The following is a 19,289-nucleotide window of genomic DNA, read 5'->3' as shown; positions in this document are numbered from 1 at the left end:
TTACGATTCTTACGATGCTTTGAAATATTCGCAGCGCTGGACGCTAGTTATACCATGCTCAACTTTTAATTCCTGACTTTGTCTAAGGTCTTAACAACATCTGTCTCTACAACCTCTCCACTATCTGTTCTGACACCCTGGTTCCCATCCCCTGCGACAATTATCAATACTCTTTAGAGACTGCCTGGTATCAATGGTCACATAACCAGGACTTGTGATATGCGCCAACTGCTCATACGACCATCCACCACCTGCTCCTTTGGCTTCACTTGACCCTGGAACCCTGAGTCTAACTGTTTTGTACCCTCTAGCCCTTAGAGCTGGGGCATGTTGGACTCTATACTGCTTCCAATCTCCAGGAACTCGTTTCTTTCCTTGTCGGTGTATGTCTGTATACTCCTCTCCTCCTGTCACATCCATTTTGATGCGCTGTCTGCCTGTGTCATCTGTCTCCTGTATTGGCTTTGTCCTTTGACAAAGAGGGGTTGATAGTGTCCGTCTGTTACCTTGGTCTCTCTTCCCATTATTCTTATTATCAGAGGTTTTACTATTTTTACTATATAGGAGGAGGAGGAGGAGAAGATGGTGGCGCGACGCAGCATGCATGGCCTCTCCGGTGAATGATATCTGTAATCTGTCAAGTAGGGGACCGTGCACAATTCTGATTTGATGGAGACAGACATGAGAGTACGGAGGAACATCTGGAGAAACTTCTGAAATGCCCGCTTCGCTGCCGCTGCTACTGTGTGGTAACCGGAATCTCTGGAGCAGAAGGCCCTGAATCCTCGGCTTTGATTGTTTCGGTGGCCGGGGCGAGGTCGAAGGCGCTCGGCAGAGGATGGCGCTCCGGAGGGAGGCTGTATCGGAGGGGCTGGTCGGAGGCTCGAAGTTTTCGGATGGATGGACTCGGTGTCGGCTGTGGTCGGCTGCTTCCAAGGCATCGGCAGTTGTCGGTGCCTTGGAGGTTTATGGCAGGGAGTTTCTCCATTTTGCTGCCTGCTACCGGGGACTCGGGAGTCAATCGGGACTTGAGACTTTTTTTTTACCGTGCCCGTGGTCTGTTCTTTATCAAATTATGGTATTGTTTTGCACTGCTGTAACTATATGTTATAATTATGTGGTTCTGTCAGTGTTAGTCTTTGGTTTGTCCTGTTTTCTGTGATATCACTATGGAGAAACATTGTATCATTTCTTAATGCATGTATGCATTTCTAAATGACAATAAAAGAGGACTGAGTGTTCTCATAATCTAATCATTTTCACCACTTTGTCCCATAGCCTCTTCCGCTGAGACCTACTCCTGGGGAGGGGGCTGGGCTTGGGAACCCAGTCACATTCCAGGCCACTGCAGGTGCCCTGTTCTCTTAGGGAGCCAAGTCCATCACTTCCAGCCTTCAATAAACTCTGGAACTTCATGAGATGGAGAATTTCAGTGATTTTCAAACCTCTTCCTCTCAGCCACGTGGCGGACTCCTTAATGCTGACTGCTGTTCTGACCCTTGGTTAGAGGGACCAGACTACATATTCCAATTTTGTGAGGCTTACAGGGCCCATACTTTAACCCCTGAGGTGGGACTCAATCCAGAATGTTGAGATTCAGGTACAGCTATTAACTGGTCTTTGACACAACAGTAAGATCGAGGATTACTTCTACTGAGTAGCACCATCATTTACTGCCTTCAGTCGAGTAAGGGAAAAAGGCGGAAACAAGTTATCCTCCTTCATCAGATGCTGGAAACAACTCAGGAAACATTATTTCCCCTGGAATCAGCATGACACCTCTGTTTAGCACACATCTCAACAGCCTAACTGATTGAGAATTCACTATGGATTAAAGTCGAAAGTTCGCACATCATTTCAATCATCTGACACTGTAGTACGGCTTCAGTCATTTCATCCGTGCACTCAGAGGTAGCAATATCACAATAAGCTCAAGAGCACTCAGCTCAGCTGTGTACAATGTCTTCCCACTATAATATCCCTCACTGTGGTTACAAGACAAGCAACCTCAATCTGACTTGCAATGTAATAAGATTTACATAATGTTTCACAGCCTCAGCATTATCAGAAGAGCGTCGTCAGTGTTTCTAGAGAGGAAACACCCCAAACAACAAAATCCAACCAACAGCAATGCAAGTAACAACTATTTCAGTGCTATTCATGGAAGGATAACCAGAAAGCTAGTGAGAATTACGTGATCTCTTTTCACAATAATACCATGGGACCTTTCATGTTCATGCTAGAGGGCAGAAACCACCTGAGTTTAAGCATTTTATCTCAAAGTCATGCCTCTTGTCAGGGCACTTTATTGGAGCATTAGCCTGCGATTTAGGCTCACATCTCTGGAGTGAGATTCAAACAGCTACGGGATTCCCAATCCACAGGATTACCTGATGACACTCAGCACCTCATCCTCACCGAGCGGCACACTGGTGAAATCAGCGTTGTACAGCTCCTCGCCATCTTTTAGCCAATGGATGCTGGGCCATCTGGAGACACCCTTCAACTGACATCGCATCTGGGCACTCAGACCCACTGAGATGGTGAGGTTGGCAGGGCCAAACACAAAGTCCAAGCCTGAAAGTAAAAAGGAGGAATAAGAATGGGCTCACAAAGTATATTCCATTAAGGTTAGAGCATATCAACACATTTCAAACAGTTAAGAGTAGAGAACTCCACCTCCATAGGGATAACTAGTAGTTCCAAAACAATATCTATCAAGTGATGTTGATTCTGCCAGACAACAATCAGCCACAGAGGGTGATTCTTTCAGAAACTAGGATGAACAAAGCAGATGTCATGGCCGCATACTTCAGAGCCTTCACTGAAACTAAAATACTGTTTAAAATGGGAAGAGGGATAAGCCCAACAATACATATCAAACAGATTAGCAAATCCAGAATAATCACAACAGCAAAAAGCTACTGAAAACCTGAATTAAAAATGGGAAGTGGTTAGCAGGTCAAATGGCGTCTGTGGAGAAGCTCACGAGGCCTGAACTGCTAAATATTTACAACATGGAATATAGCACATTAAAACAAATTACAGTATGGGGAACACGATGTCGTGCTGAACTAATTAAGTTTATGACAGCTAATTAAACTAACCTCTTCTGTCTGCACTTGGTCCATACCTCCCCCATTCTGTGCCTATCAAAGAACCTCTTAAACAACTCGATAAAGCAGATTCTGCGTTTGGTCCCCAAGTGTTCAATTGTGATCATTCCTCTAGTGTGAAAACTATCTGTTACCAGTGATGAGGAAACCAGAGATATGTAGGCTAGTCAAGGAAAGGTCATGAAATTGTTAATAGCAGAGGGGGATGGATGAGGATGGTGTGGTTGATGTTATGTATACGAATTTTCAAAAGATGTTTGGGAAAACTATCCATTGCAGACACCTTAGCAAAACTGAAGCCCACGAAAGTAAAGGTGTGTGGTGACCATCTGGACAGAAATGTGGAAAGCAGAGAATAGCAGTGTATGAATGTTTTTCAGACAAGAGGACCATTAATAGTGGCATTTCCTAGCAACTAATTTTGAGATTATTGCATCTTTCGATATATATTCATAATCTGGATTTGGGGATATAGTTTCCATCTTTGAGGTTAACACATATAATGAAACTTGGAAACGGTACACCAATCATAACTTCAGAATAATATACTTCTGTGACCATATATTCAGTGGCCACTTTATTAGCTACACCCGTACACCTGCTCGTTCATGCAAATATCTAATCAGCCAATCATGTGACAGCAACACAATGCATTAAAGCATGCAGACACGGTCAAGAAGTTCTGCTGTTGTTCAGACAAAACATCAGAGTGGGGAAGAAATGTGATCGAAGTGATTTTGACCGTGGAATGATTGTTGGTGGCAGACGGGGTGATTTGAGTATCTCAGAAACGGCTGACCTGGGATTTTCACGCACACGACTCTCTAGAGTTTATCAAGAATGGTCTAAAAAACAAAAAAAAATCTAGTGAGCAGCAGGTCTGTGGACGTTGCTAATTCGAAAGGTCAAAGGAGAATGGCCAGATTGGTCGAAGCTGACAGGAAGGAGACAAGAGGTATTTAATAAAGTGCCCACAGAGCATACATTGGAAATACACACGATGGATGAAATCTAACACAAAACCTGTGAAACAGTGGAATAAGAAGAAAGAAAAAAATGACAAATGATCTGGTTTACGATAGGGTGCATTTATGTACGTAATCCAGATTCTTAAGGCCAGCAAAAAGCAACCAGGATGGTCAGTTCAAAAGCAATTACACCTGGATGTTCCATCCAGTTCCGGCCACCTCACTTAACTATAGTGCCACCAGTAATGGAAGAGAGTTTAGGTGGCCTCCTCTTGTGCCACGATGAGGCCACACTCAGGGTGGAGGAACAACACCTTATATTCCATCTGGGTAGCTTCCAGTCTGATGGCATGAATATTGATTTTTCCTTCCTGTTAAAAAAAAATCCCCCCCCCCCTTCTTGTATTCCCCACTCTGGTCCCTTATGTCTTCTCACCTGCATATCACGTTCCCCTGGGTTCCTTCCTCCTTCCCTTTCTCCCATGGTCCACTCTCCTTTCCTATCACATTCCTTCTTCTCCAGCCCTCTATCTTTCCCACTCACCTTGCTTCACCTATCACCTTCTAGCAATCCCCCTTCTCCCTCTTCCTTGTTTATCTGACATCTTCCCCCCTTCCTCTTCAGTCGTGAAGAAGGGTCTCGGCCTGAAACTTTGACTGTTTATCCATTTCCATAAATGCCGCCTGATCTGCTGAGTTCCTCCAACATCTTGCGTGTGTTATTGTAGAAGAATCTAGGATTGTTTCCTTTAGAACAGAGAAGGTAAAGGGGAGATATGAAGGGATCTATTCAAAGTCCTGAAAAGTTTTAATATCAAGTAAGGAGAAACTATTTCCAAGAAGGGTTGTAACCAAGTGATTTAAGGTAACTTGCAAAGTAATTGACATCTTCGATAGAGTGGGCATAAGAACGATGGGCCAGTGCCTCCTTCTCGGTTGTTTTATTCTACAAACAGCAGGCAATGATTGCTATTTATTTGTGGAATTGCATCAGAGTAGGAGGGGAAAGTACTGAGTGGGGTGCACCAGGGATTGATATTGGAATCAATTCAGTTTCTAATTTTCATAAGTGACTTGAATGTCGATGGAAGTCTGCATATACTGTAATTGATGATCACTCTATGCAGTGCAGATGCTGGCGAGATCCCGGTGCTCAGACCTGATCTCCTGTGTCTGGCCCACGCTGCCTGTTAATGGCACTTAGGTGAATCAACCAGATGGAAGAGTTGTCAAATGTGGGCTGGCATCAGCCCCACTTGCTTTGAGCATGTGTGGGTATAATGCACACAGGATAATGCAAGCTAGCCTTTGAGGAGCAAAATGCTACAAATCCTGGCTATCTGGAGCGAAAATGGAAAGCGCGAAGATACCCAGCAAGTCAAACAGCATCAGTGGATAGAGAAAGAGATAACAGTTCAGGTTGATGATGTGGATGAGAGATGATTGAAGGAACCCCACCATCCGGGTCATGCCTTATTTTTGCTGCTACCATTGGGTAGGAGTTACAGAAACCTAAGGTCCCACACGAACAGCTGCCTTCCTCCAGCCATCAAGTTCCTGAACTGACCCGAACAACTCTAATCCACCTCAGCAATGGAACACTACCGACCACCTCTTGCACTAAAAAATGTTTGTCTCACATTCTGGTTTTACTTTTGCACTAATATCTTGCCTTGCGCAATCTTCTTTTTGCCCTCTTCGCCACCTTGTACAATTAGTGCATAATTTATATGTAATTTATATTCTGTTGTTGCCTGGCCTTCAGTGTCCGTGATGCTGCTGCGAGCAAGTTGTTCATTCTACCTTGTCCTTCATAGTACCTGTGCACATAACAAACCCGACTTGATTTAAAATGTTAACACCGGTTCTCCAGCTGTGGAATCCTTTCAGGGGGTGAAAGGTGATATAAGAGCTACCAGTGGAAGTCACAATTGATTTCACACTGCAATTCAACCCATGGTGTCAAAGAAACAAGCACTGTGACATTGGAACTTGTGGAGCGTACTCCAGTGAACTAAGGGAAATCGGCCTGCTTCCCATCTGGTGAAGAACAATACTTTGCAATGAGTTTGATGTCTTGGGCAACTAGTGTGGGAGAGTGGAGATGGAACAGGCTGGCAAGCAAACCCACACGATGAAGCCTCCTGGACAGCACCAAGCAGACTTGGCAATCAAACCTGAATGTTATCCTATGCAACGCAGCACATAGGACACTTCTAACTTCAAGCACGAGCTTAGTTGCTTAGTTTGGAAATGAAACAGTGCTTGCCAGTCCAGTCTTCCCCTGGGTTAAGGAAGTGCTGGGTCTGCCCCTGCACCTAGCTCCATGATTCACCAGATAGAAAATACTGACTGGGTGCAACAGGGAACGGCCTGCTGCTTCCAGCAACATAATTGTTTGCAACACACCCATCCCATAACTTGCTCTTCCTGTTTGGACGAAGGAATGGAAAAGTCAGAAAGATTCAAGATTGTTTAACCTCATTTCCAGTACACAAGTGTAAAGAAGAACAAACTAATTGTTACTCTGGATCCAATGCAGCACAAAAAACACCACAGAAGATTAAAAAAAAGCACAATAATAATATTAGAAAATACACATGCATAAGATAGCTGATGTACATCGATTGATTGTATGTCCATAAAGTGACGCTAGGTGTCTGTCAGGAAATAATAAAGTAGTGGTGGAGATGTAGATCAGCCTTACTGCTTGAGAAGGGTAACTGTTTTCGAGCCTGGTGTTCCTGGCGTGGATGCTACGACAGACAGTCCATGAGCAGGGTGTGTGGGATCCTTCATGATGTTACTGGCCCTTTGCAGGCACCTTTCTGTACATATGTTGTTGATGGTGGGTAGACTGGTGTCAATGATTCATTGGGTAGTTTTGACTACCTGTTGTAGCTTCCTGTCCACGACAGTACAGTTTCTGCACCAAACAGTGGTGCAGCTGTAGAATGACGTGAGGTGGATGTGCAAAGTCCAGCTCTCTTCAGGCTCCTCAGAAAGTAGAGGCACTGGCAAGCTTCCTTAACTGTGGAGGATGTGTTCTGGGACCATGAGAGGTTGTGTGAGATGTGCACTCCCAGGAGTCTGAAACTGCAAGCAGTGCCACCAGTGTAAAGGGGGATGTGAGTGGTGTGAGTTCTCCTGAACTTGATTACCATCTCATTTGTCATGTTGACATTAAGGAAGAGGTTGTTTGCCTGAACCAGGCCTCGAGCTCTTCCACCTCCTCTCTGTAGGCTGTCTCATCATAGTTGATGTCCTGTCATCGGAGAACTTGACGGTGTGGTTGCCCAGGTGTTTGGCCGTGCAGGTGTGTGTGAGTAGAGTGTACAGCAATGGGAGGTACCTGTGTTAAGGATGATGGGGAGGGAAGTGCAGTTTTGCATCCTGACAATCTGAGATCTGTTTGTTAGGAAGTCCAACACCCAGTTGGACAATGGTGTGTTTAGACCGAGGAGCAGGAGTTTGTTCACCAAGGTCTGTGGGACAAATAGTGCTAAATGCCAAAATGAGATCCAGAAGCAGCATTCTGAAATAAGTGTCTACGGGTCAATTTCTTAATCCAGAGAAAGACTGTAACGGCAGATCACTGTATGATTTCCAAATTGAGGTCCTGCTTAAAATTAAGAGCTGAAAAACTCTCTGGACCAGATTAGCTAACATGGTGCACAAGCACTCAGTTGCTGGCTAAAGGTGAAAGTGATTTTGCAGTAATTAAATTGTCTACAACTCCATTGATCTGCATCAGGTTTGGCATTTTATTTAAAACCTGGAGGTTGCACGTTCCCTCAACCACACGGGCTTCCTCTTGGTGCTCCATTGTCCTCCCACATGCCAAAGAGGCATAGGTCAGCTGATTAGTCAGCCACTGTAAACCAGCTCCATTACGCAGGTGAGCGGTAGAAGCTTGGGCAAGATGATAAGATGAACAAAATAGAGTTCATGTAGGAGTGGTGTTTGATGGTCAGGATGGACCCAGTGGGCTGAATGGCCTGTTTCTATGTTGTAAGACTGATTCAATGAGCAGACGTCAGGAGATCTGGGTTGCTAGGCTAATCGGAAGTCAGAGCCTGATGTGTGAAGCCTGGAGACTAGAGCTCTGGAGGTCTGTCCAGGAGTGGGAGGTCTGACTGTGTATGTGAGTGGGTGGGAGGGAGGAAAGGGACTTGTTCTGCTGTTGCTTGTTGCACTCTCTGTTGTTTTGCCAAGCATTGTGAGCAAGCTAGGTTGGCATGGAATGCGTAGCGACACTTACCGGCTGCCCCCAGCACATCCTCAGGTGTGCTGGTTGTTAACACAAACGGCACATTTCACAACACGTTAACATGTAAATCTGATAAATAAATCTGAATCTGAACTTAAAATAAGAGTCTGCACACCTTGCCGTGTAGTTGCGAGAGACACTGGCTGAGAACGAGCTTGCTTAACGTTCCGACAGCAGCTTGTCAGAGTGCAACCTGCAGCAAGCACTATCGTCACCAGAAAGGCGCATGGACACTGCATTAACAATCAGCTGCATGGTACAGAGCGTAGTCTGCAGAGGGCAGCTTGATAAACTGGGAGGCAGTGGGCTGGACGTGGGACAGGCAGGAAGGGAAACAGGGAGCAAATTAAGACAGAGTATGAAGAGGATGGGGAGTGGATCAGAGCCAGAGAATGGATTAAGTGCAGAGCCAGGGTGTTGCTGTGGGGAAGGAGGGGGCTATGACTGGGGATCAGAGTGGGGTTGGATAGCAAGTGTACCAGGGCAAAAATCCATCAAAGTGAAGTGGGGGGGGGAAGAACTGGTTTCAAGATGGAGGGAGAAGTGGGTCAGAGTCGACTTTGTTGTCAAGTGCACGGCGATATGGTACATTGAAACACGCTTTCAGCAGCTCTACCGGAACACACAGAACATGAATTATATATAAACTATACATACAGTACCATAGTGACTGAACAAGATCTCGGTGCAAAGGCACACTCAAAGGCAAGTGCGTGGTGGTGCAAAGGCAGCTAGAACGTTGCATTGCTGAGGCAGGGTTAGGGTGGCGCAGGTCACTTCCAGAACCTGCTGCTGGCAGGAGAGTAGGTGTGACTCAACCTGCTGGTGTTAGGCTGAGGTTTCTGTCCCTCCTGCCGGGCGGCAGCAGCGGGACAAGGACACAGTGTGGATCCTAAGTGACGGATGCCACCTTCCCGAGGCAACGTCTGCACAAGTCAGCGGAAGTAGCAGAGGTGCTCGAAGAGGCTCTGTTACTGAGGCAGGGTTGAGAACCTTTGCAAACCTGACGAGAGACAGTAGAATGTGCACATCTGGGGAATGTTGCTAGTATGGCGGGGGAAGGCACAGGGTTCCTACGTTTACACATTTAACATATATCCACGCACGTGTGGACAGTGTGCGGGCATCATGATGGCACAGACAGCTTCGGCTGAAGAGCCCACTCTCATGCTGTGCTGCTCTCTGTCCAAAAGTCAACTTCATACATTTTCACAAGACCCTGAGGCAGGTACATAGTGCCTCAGAGACAAGAATTGTGCTGAAGTGAGGAGAAGTGTTTTTCTCCTCTTTAGAATCACAAAAAAAACCACCTTATTCCCACGAGGTCTGTGGTCGTTCTTGCATGATACATTATAGTGTCATTTGTGCAATGTGATGTCACTTTTTTTTTTACAAAATATTACAAATTCAGTGCTACAATATATACAAACCAGTGACTAACACAATTACTACACTACTAATAGACAAACGACATTAAACTAAAATGTTTCCATCTCTGTCAATGATGGCACTAACCACCCACAGAGCCCATCGTTCCCGGAACGCTTCTATGGTCGCTGTGGGCGGCGCGTGTTCCTTCTCAATATTTACCCAGGCACAAACATACCCCCTAAACATTGCCAGGCAGTCTGCCCAGTCAGATCCCTGTGCCACCCGTTCCCAAGACCCATGGAGTGTGATGTCACTAGGATGCGGTGTGATGCAAAGAGCTAGCAAAGGGTCCCCATGTGTGACTGTGACATCACTGTGATGTGATAGCAACATGACATCACTGTGTTGTGATGTCATTGCTGAGTGTTGTAACTGTGGCACAATTTCACACAATGTGTGATGGCACTGGGGCACAAGGTCTGTCATAATGCATTGTCAGTAGGCGTGATGTCACAGTGCGGTGACATGATGTCACTGTGGTGTTAAGTTGCTGTGCAGTGACGTCATGTTACACAACGCCTGTGGTGGTGTGGTCACGTCACTGTGGCCTGATATTGCACAATGTGATGTCACCGTGACATAATAGTGTGGTGGCATATCACCGTGATGTCACTTTAAATGTAATCCCATTGAAATGTGACATTATGGGTGTACCACTGTACCTTAGCAAGATGGCAAGATTACTTATGCACAATTTCATGCAAAAAATTCTTAAATGTCTTTCGAAGGCACTTTATAAATTCCACCTCTCTCTACGACTGGCTTTTGCCTCCGTCTCTCCGATGCCTAACGCCAATACCCGGGACCGTTCCTTCTTGCCTGCGGATCTGCCGGGTTCCCTCTGTCCTGAGCGGCAGTAACTGCGGGGAAGGGTGAGGTGGGGGTGCTCAGGAACTTCCCCAGCAAACGCACAAGCACGAAATTACGTTGGAAACAGGGAAGTACAAACATTAAAACACTGACCAGTCACCATCCCAAGTTAAGAGTTTGGAAAACTTCGCACCTCTCGCTCCGAACTTTCTCCCCCGTACAACCGCACCTCCCCCGCCCCCTTGCACTCCCCTCCATTCTGCCGGGCTTACCCCAGGTGAGGCGGAGCAGGGAGGCGATGATCAGGCACGATACCACAATCATCCAGCTACTTCAGCCCGGCTTCGGTCGGGGACGGGGAAAGCCGGTTGGCTGGATGTGACTCCGAAGCCGTTCTGTTCTCCGACCGCGGCGTGACTCCTAGCCCGGAGCGGAAAAAACCTTCATCACTCCTTTCGGCAGCTCGTCTACCCGGCACATCTGCGTTGCCAGCGACCTAACACTGGGCAGGAGGAGGAGGAGGAGGAGGAGGAGAACGAGGGACCTCCCATTGCCTTTCTCTATGGATCCCGGGCCAGGAAGCGAGGAGGAGTCTCGCCCTGTAGGAAGAAGTCAATCCATGTTAAAGCCTGAAGCTCCTCAGACTCGGGGCTGCAGGATCCTCCTTCGCTGCAGCCACAGTCTTCAGAGAGCCAACTCAGGCGGGCACGGGGATTCACCTCAGTCAAGGAGGGGCCCAGGGTGCACGCTGATTGCCTCTCGAGAACGTGACTGAAGCGTACCCAGGACCTTATTACAGACTGGATCCAGATCAAAGGTCCAAATGTTATAATGGGAGTGAGTTAAGGGCTGGCATCTCATCGAAGGATTCAGACGGTTTATTTATAGAATAATGGACAGCTAGCGTGAGTAATAGACTGGAATCTTATTAAAATGGTTCAAAAATTGATTCTATATTGAATAATAGATATCCTTTAATGCACTGCAAGCTCGGATATAATTAAGATGCTTCTGCAGCATGTGATCACCACTATCCAACCCTGCATTTTTCGCCCATGGCAACTGGGGTTATCAGAGTCGGCGGGTCCGGAGTCAACGTGTATGCCCAACCGGGTCAGGACGGCAGATTGACTTCTTTTTCTGAGGGCCCCAGATGAGTATTTAACGGAGCCCCAGCTCTCCGGGTCACTGCCACTACAAACAAGCGGAGACGCCAGGATCCAGACCATCAGACAATCTGCTGGAGGAACTGGGCGACTCCAGCAGTATCTGTGGGGGGAGCGGGAGCAGGGGCAGGGAAGGAAATGTATTTGTTAACCTCATTTATTAAAATGAATTTGATTTCAACAGCGATCATTATAGGATAGGAACTGAGTTCAGGTGTTTGTTTAGTGCAGCTCTCTGGTTATCAGCCCTGGTAACACCATCATCACTCCTATTCAAACCAGGCTATCAAGTGAGGATTAGACGTGGAACAGTAATCACCTTGGAGAGGGCTACAGTCTGATCAAGGGGGTCAAGCTGAGTGACCTACTGAGGAAGTCCCAGAGGGTATTTACATAGTACTGTAGCTGTTTAGTACTGCACCCAGTGTTGCTTTGTCCTTGGTTCTGGGTCATAAACTCTTTAGGTATTCCCCCTTGCCCCCTTGCACTAACGGGCAGTGTGCTGCTGTGCCAGGAACATGGTACAAATGGTAGTGTAGCAGTTGGTGTAACGCCATTACAGCGCCCGTCGCGGGCGTTCAAATCCGCCGCTGTCTGCAAGGAGTTTGTACGTCCTCCCCATGACCATGAGGGTTTTCTCTGGGTGCTCCGGTTTCCTCCCACATGCCAAAGACATATGGGTTAGTTGGTGATTTAGTCACACGGGGCGTATTTGGGCGGCACACAAACCTGGGTCAGAAAGGCCTGTTACTGTCCTGTATCTCTAAATAAATAATTTTTTAAAACCTCCCTGCCCTCTGCTGCCACCTGGACGCGCTGAGACTGCCTGAGAAGGGCAGCAGCATGACCACTTTGCCCTGTGGTGTGGGGCTGAGGGCCTTCACCTCTGACTGGACGGGATGCAAGCTGCAGGTCAATAGCCAGGGGCCACCAGAGAGCCTAAACAGCGGGGAACGACTCTCTGCTCCATGCCGAGGATTATTCCCAACAATGCCGGTCCCATTGCCTGCATTGGGCCTCGTACTCCCTCAATGTGCTGTTGTAATGCATTGGTCTGTATGCTTTACACATGAACGTACCTCAGTTCATGTACCAATAAGAAAACTTAAATAGTTAAAAAACTTAAATATAAAACTTTAAAACTAAAAAACTTTAACTATTTACTCTTTAGAACATAACAGCACAGCACAGGCCCTTCAGCCCAGGATGTCATACCAACCTTTTAATTTACACTACAGTAAACATAACCATTCCCCCCTGCATAGCCTTCCATTTTTCTGTCATCTAGATGCCTATCAAAGAGGCTCTTCAATGTCTCTAATGTACCTGCCTCTCCCACCACCCCAGCAGGATGTCCCACCCTTCCACCACTCCGGAAAAGGTCACTGGCTATCCACTCCTAACATCTTGTATACCTCAGGGTCATACTTTCTGAAACCATATACAAAAATCTAGAGTGCCTTAAGACTTTTGCACAATACTGTAGTTCCCTGAAAGCAGTGACACCGGTAGATAATTTGGAGAGAACCAGTTAGCATGTTTGCCTTTATCAGACTGTGCATTTAGAACAAGAGCTGGGATACCATGTTACAAGATATTGGTGAGACCGCACATGGAGTATCGAGTGGATTTCAGGTTGCCCGTTTGAGAGCTAGGATATCATGTTACCAAAGTACAAGACATTGGCGAGACCACACTTGCAGAGTATTGAGTGTAGTTTAGATTGCCCGGCTGTGGAAAGGATGTCATTAAGCTGTAGGAAAGATTGTGTAGGAAAGATTGTGCAGAAAAGATTCATATGGATATTGCTGGGACTAGAAGGCTTGAGTTCGAAACTGGATGGGTTAGAGCTTTCTTTCCTGGAGGGTAAGGGTGATCTTATAGAAGTTTATAAGATCACGAGGGGCATGGCAGTTCCCAACCTGAGGTCCATGCACCCTGGATTAATGGCCGAGCTCCATGCATAAAACAGGTTGGGAACTCCATAAGGGAGTTTAAAACTAGGAGGCATAGGTTTAGAATGAGAGAGGAAAAGGTTAATGGAGACCTCAGGGGCAATTTTTTTGCACATAGAGGGTAGCGGGTATATGGAATGAGCTGCCGGAAGAAGTGGTAGAGGTGGGTACAATTACACAGTTTAAAAGCCATTTGGACAGGCATGTAGATAGGAAAGGTTCAGAGGGGTATGGGCCAAATGCAAAGAAATTGGACAATCTCAGGTCGGTATGGACAAGTTGGACTGAACTTTCTGTGCTGTGTAACTCAATAACTGGGGTCAGTAGGTACGTTCACTCTGAGCAGTGGGGTGACTCAGTGATGGGAGAAGACAAAGTTCCAGGCACAACACTGTGTACTAACAGGTGCACACCAGGCTACCAACACATCAGCATTGTCAGTAATAAACCTTTTTTTGCATAAAATGCTATAAAACTCCCCTTTTAATACTAATTATATTAATGCTGTCATATCTGAGTGTCATCGTCCGGATCGGGGTCCCTTTAAATTTACCTTGTTTATGTTACGTTCCGGACTGTTGATTCCCTGTTTTCCCGTGTCCCTCGACTTTGGTGATTAAAGGCAATTAACACTCGGCTGAACCGGTAGTTTATAGACTCCGGCTTTCAGCCGTTCGGCACGAGAGCGGTTTTAAAGTCACCAAGGTACGGCGTGCCAATGTCATCTGGCTGGAGCAAGCCGAGTCTCCGCCCGAAGCGAGTGCCAGTAATTCGCCTTTCCTCACCGGAGCTACCCTGTTAAGTTACCTCGCCGAAGCGAGCCTGCAAAGTTTCCTCATCGAGGTGGGTCCGTCAGTTAACCTGCCGGAGGGAATCAAGAACCGCTGTCTACTGTTCCCAGGCCGAGTCGAGAGCTCGGCACTACCCGGCAGCATCCAAGTACCTCGTCCACGTCCTGGCCCTGGCGGCGTTCAAGTAGCATGTCAAGTCCTGGCCCTGGCGGCTTCCAGTTCTGAGTCTAGTCCTGGCCCTGGCAGTCAGTGACTCCTGTCCTACTCCCTTGTCTGAATCCCTTCTCTGCCCCTCTCGCCTCTAGCCCTCGTCTGCAGCCCCAGCCTGCACTTCGGTCTAGTTCCATCGCCGGAGCTAGATAGGTGCTGTCTGGTGTTCATTCGTGTTGGTCTTGTCTTGTTCTCGCCTCCGTGGGGTAGGTCAGGCCGTCTTGCCGTTGCCCCGCGGGGAATCATGTCTTGTCTTGTCCTGTCCTCGCCTCCGTGGGGTAAGTTTGGCCGTCTTGCCATTGCCCCGCGGGGAGTCATGAGTCCCGGCCCTATGTCCTGTACCCAAGGAGGGGTCCCGGCTCTCTGTTCTGTGTGTGAGTCCCGGCCCTATGTCCTGTACCCAAGGAGGGGTCCCGACTCTGTGTTCGGTGTATGTGTCCATGGTTCCATGTACCCGCTTTCCTGAGACCGAGGCTCTGTTTTCCATGTTCCTCCTCTCCCTAGCCCATGTCACGTACATGCCTGATTCTGGGGTCTGAGCCCGAGGCAAGATCCAGGTACTGGGTCCTTGCCCAGTCTCGGGCTCGGAGTCCATACCCTAGCATCTTCATGTCTCCTCTAGTTCTGGGAGCCGATTCCGAGTCCTAGCCCAGAACCCTGGTCCCAGCCTAGTTGTGGTCCTTAGTTCTTGTCCAGTTCGCTATCTCCTGCTCCTGCCTTGCTCTCCTGGTATCGAGCAATAAACTAAGTCTAAGAAACCTCACAAGATGTGTCTTGCATTTGGGTCCACCATTGCTCCCAAAGCCCCCACTATTGTGACACTGAGATTGCAAGCTATCAGTGTGCAAGTTGGTGTATAATCTAGGGGCTTGGATGATCTATGCTTGCAGAATAATGGGCGGATGTGTATGCATGCATGGGTAGGAACAGCAATCTAATCCAGTTCAGATTGGGTTTATACATTATAAATGGCCCATAGAGACTTACTGGCTGGAACTCAATCAAAGATATCAGATAAGTTCTATAGAGTATAATGTTTCCTTGCGATAAGCTGGATTCTAATTGACAGATGGTGGTGATTTGTGTAAGGAATAACGGAGAGATGAGTAATGAATCTGAAAATTGGAATATGAAAACAGCAAAGAATGACTAAAATGAATTAGAGTGAGACAGATTTGGCTGAGAATCTGAAAAGAGATGCTACGAGTCTCTGTAGATATTTAAAGATGAGGAGAATGATCTAAGTGAGCGATGGTCCTTTAGAAAGTGTTAACGGGAATTAATAATGGATAACAAGGGTGAGTTTTCACTCTCCTGCAGGGGCTCTCAACTTGGGATCCATGGACCTTTTGGCTAATGATTGGGGTCTGTGGCATAAAAAAAAATTGGGGTCACCTGCTCTAGTAGGATATCTAGAAATATCCTGGAAATAGTGTAAATCAGAAATTGACAGAGAGAGAGAGGACTCAGAAAAATTACGATCGCCAGAGAAGTTATACCAGCAAACTGTTAGAGCTGCACATTGCTGATTCTGGTTTCTGATTGATTTCATCCTCAGCTCTTAAAAGAAATATGTGAAGGGTTGGTTTTAATTTTCCACAATTCTACATTTAGGGCAGGTTCTTTTACATTGAAAAAAGGCAAATGTAACTCATTGCTTCATGGTCTTTGTAGAGTCACTTGATTCTGGCATGGTCCTGGAGGACGGGAAGATTGCAAATGTCTCTCTACTCTTTAAGAAGGGAGGAAGGCAAAAGAAAGGTAATTATAGGCCAGTTAGCCTAACCTCAGTGGTTGGGAAAGTGTTGGAGTCTATTATTAAGGATGAGGTTTCAGGTACTTGGGGACTAATGATAAAATAAGTCAAAGTCAGCAGTTTCTGTAAAAGAGGCCTTGCCTGACAAATCTGTTAGAGTTCATCGAGGAAGTAACAAGCAGGGTGGACAAAGGAGAGGCAGTGGATGTCATTTACTTGGATTTTCAGAAGGCATTTGATGAGGTACTGCACATGAGGCTGCTTAACAAGTTAAAACCCTAGGACATTACAGAAAAGATACTGGTATGGATAGCAGAATGGCTGACAAGCATGAGGCAGTGAGTGGGAATAAAAGGGACCTTTTCTGGTTGGCTGCCGGTGACTAGTGATGTTCCTCAGGGGTCAGTATTGGGACTGCTGCTTTTCACATCGTTTGTCAATTGATTTAGATAATGGAATTGATAGCTTTGTGGCAAAGTTTGCGGATGATACGAAGATAGATGGAGCGGTGGTAGTGCTGAGGAAGCAATGTGATTGCAGCAGGAAAAAAGGGCGAAAGAGTGGCAGATGGAATACAGTGTTGGGAAGTGTATGATAATGCATTTTGGTAAAAGGGACAATAGTGCGGATTATTATCTAAATGGGGAGAAAGTTCAAACATCAAGAATGCAGAGGGACTTGGGACTCCTCATGCAAGACTCCCAGAAGATTAATTTACAGGTTGAGTCTGTGGTAAAGAAAGCAATGCAATGTTGGCATTTATTTCAAGGGGAATAGAATATAAAAGCAAGGAGATAATGCTGAGCCTTTATAAGACACTAGTCAGGCCGCATTTGGAATATTGTCAGCAGTTTTGGGCCCCTCATTTCAGAAAGGATGTGTTGTCATTGGACAGAGTCCAGAGGAGGTTCACGAGGATGATTCCAGGAATGAAGGGGTTAACATATGAAGAGTGTTTGGCTGCTTTGGGCCTGTATTCACTGGAATTTAGAAGAATGCGGGGGGATCTCATTGAAAGCTACCGAATGTTGAAAGAACTAGATAGAGTAGGTGTGGAGAGGATGTTTCCTATGGTGGGGGTATGCAGAATTAGAGGGCACAGCCTCAAAACTGAGGTAAGGGGGAGTTTTTTTTAGCCAGAGAGTAGTGAATCTGTGGAATGCTCTGCCACAGACTGCAGTAGAAGCCAAGTCCTTGGGTATATTTAAGGCAAAAGTTGATCATTTCCTGATCAGTCAGGGCATCAAGGGGTATGGCGAGAAGGCAGGTGTATGGGGTTCAGTGGGATCTGGGATCAGCCGTGATGGAATGGTGGAGCAGACTTGATGGGCTGAATGGCCTAATTCTGCTCCTATGTCTTATGGTCTTATAAAGGGAGGGAGACAGAAAGCAGAAAATACAGAGCATAAACGAGAGAAAATATGCAGATACTGGAAATCTGAGCAACAGACACAAAATGCTGAAGGAACTCAGCAGGCCAGGCGAAGTCCTGACGAAGGGTTCTGGCCCGAAATGTCAACTCATCGTTTCCACGGATGCTGCCCAACCTGCTGAGTTCCTCCAGCGTGTAGTGTGTCATAAATATTGGTGGTGGGATCTCATTTTCTTATAATTTCAATACATGACATGAATGTGTCAAAGGAGTGGTGTTAAATTTACTGAGGTAGGAAGATAGGAAGGAAAGCAAGCCATGAAGAGGACATAACAAGACCACAAAAGACACAGAACATACATGAAAAGAGAACATAGACTTGTTCTACATTCAGACACATATAAAGAATGATTATAAATAGATTAAGTATGTGAACAGAGATCTGGCCAATGGGAAAATGTGATGCCACAGACAGAAAACGCTGGACGAACTCAGTAAGTCAGGCTGCCCCTCCAATGATGCTGCCTGATTTACTGAGTTCCTCCAGCATGTTGTGTGTGTTTATCAAGGTACCCAGCATCTCTTGTGTTTGGAAAAATGTGAAATTGTGCTTTCAGACAGGAACAATTAAAAAAATATATATACTGTATTTCCTCTTGTGGGAGAATCTAGAACTGGAGGCCAATGTTTAAAATTAGTGTTCATCCATGAAAGACAGTTGAAATATTTTTCTTTCAGAGGTTGTCTTTCAGCACACTTCATCCTTCCATGCACAGCCATGTTACACATACACTCCACACCTCATACCTACATTGACAGTCACTGTCCTACTGTGTCTTCACATGCCCTGCTGCTACCTAGAAGTTTCTCTTGCCAAGTCACTGTCATTTCCTGTCAGTCACCTTATGTTCAGATACTCCTGCACCTTGTATCACTTCATGTACATATAATTAAGTCTGTGAGGCTAAGCTAATCTTATGTATATACGGCCACTCAGTTACTTATGCATTGTTTTATAGGACTGCTTTTATATTTATATTTATTAAGATTTTATTTTTTTAAATTGTGTTCTTCATGCTTATTGTGCCTTTTAAGTGCTGCATCAGAATCATTTTGTTCTCCTTTACACTTGTGTACTGAAGAATAATAAACAATCTTGAATCTTTTCAAAAGCAGTAAAGCAGAATTTTTGAACATTAAGACAATGGTATATAGATTCTTGATAAGTTCTCACTAAGCAAGGGGTAGGGAGCAATGTCGAGTTGAGTCACAAGAGACTACAGACACTGGAATCTGGACTAACAGACAAAGTGCTGGAGGAACTCCCAGGTCAGGCTGCATCTCTAGGTGAACATTTTGAGTCGAGATCTTTCATCAGGACCAGACTGAGGTTATGAGCAGGTCAGCTTTGATTCTATTGATTAGTAGACAATTTTCAAGTGCT

General features: G+C 46.0%; 1 protein-coding gene across 1 annotated transcript in view; it reads right to left on the bottom strand.

Moving 5' to 3' along the window:
• tyro3 (TYRO3 protein tyrosine kinase) overlaps positions 1 to 11,513 on the bottom strand; it is a 110,311-nt gene extending 98,798 nt beyond the window's left edge. The window contains exons 1-2 of the mRNA XM_063052919.1: positions 10,868 to 11,513; positions 2,391 to 2,577 (exon numbers count right to left, since the gene is read on the bottom strand). Coding sequence (XP_062908989.1) covers positions 2,391 to 2,577; positions 10,868 to 10,919 — 239 coding nt within the window. The 5' untranslated portion in view covers positions 10,920 to 11,513. The remainder of the gene's footprint in view (positions 1 to 2,390; positions 2,578 to 10,867) is intronic.
• Positions 11,514 to 19,289: the final 7,776 nt, after the last annotated feature.

Source organism: Mobula hypostoma, chromosome 1, assembly GCF_963921235.1.
Source record: "Mobula hypostoma chromosome 1, sMobHyp1.1, whole genome shotgun sequence".
Lineage (NCBI taxonomy): Eukaryota > Metazoa > Chordata > Chondrichthyes > Myliobatiformes > Myliobatidae > Mobula > Mobula hypostoma.
This window is presented reverse-complemented; position numbering and strand designations above follow the sequence as displayed.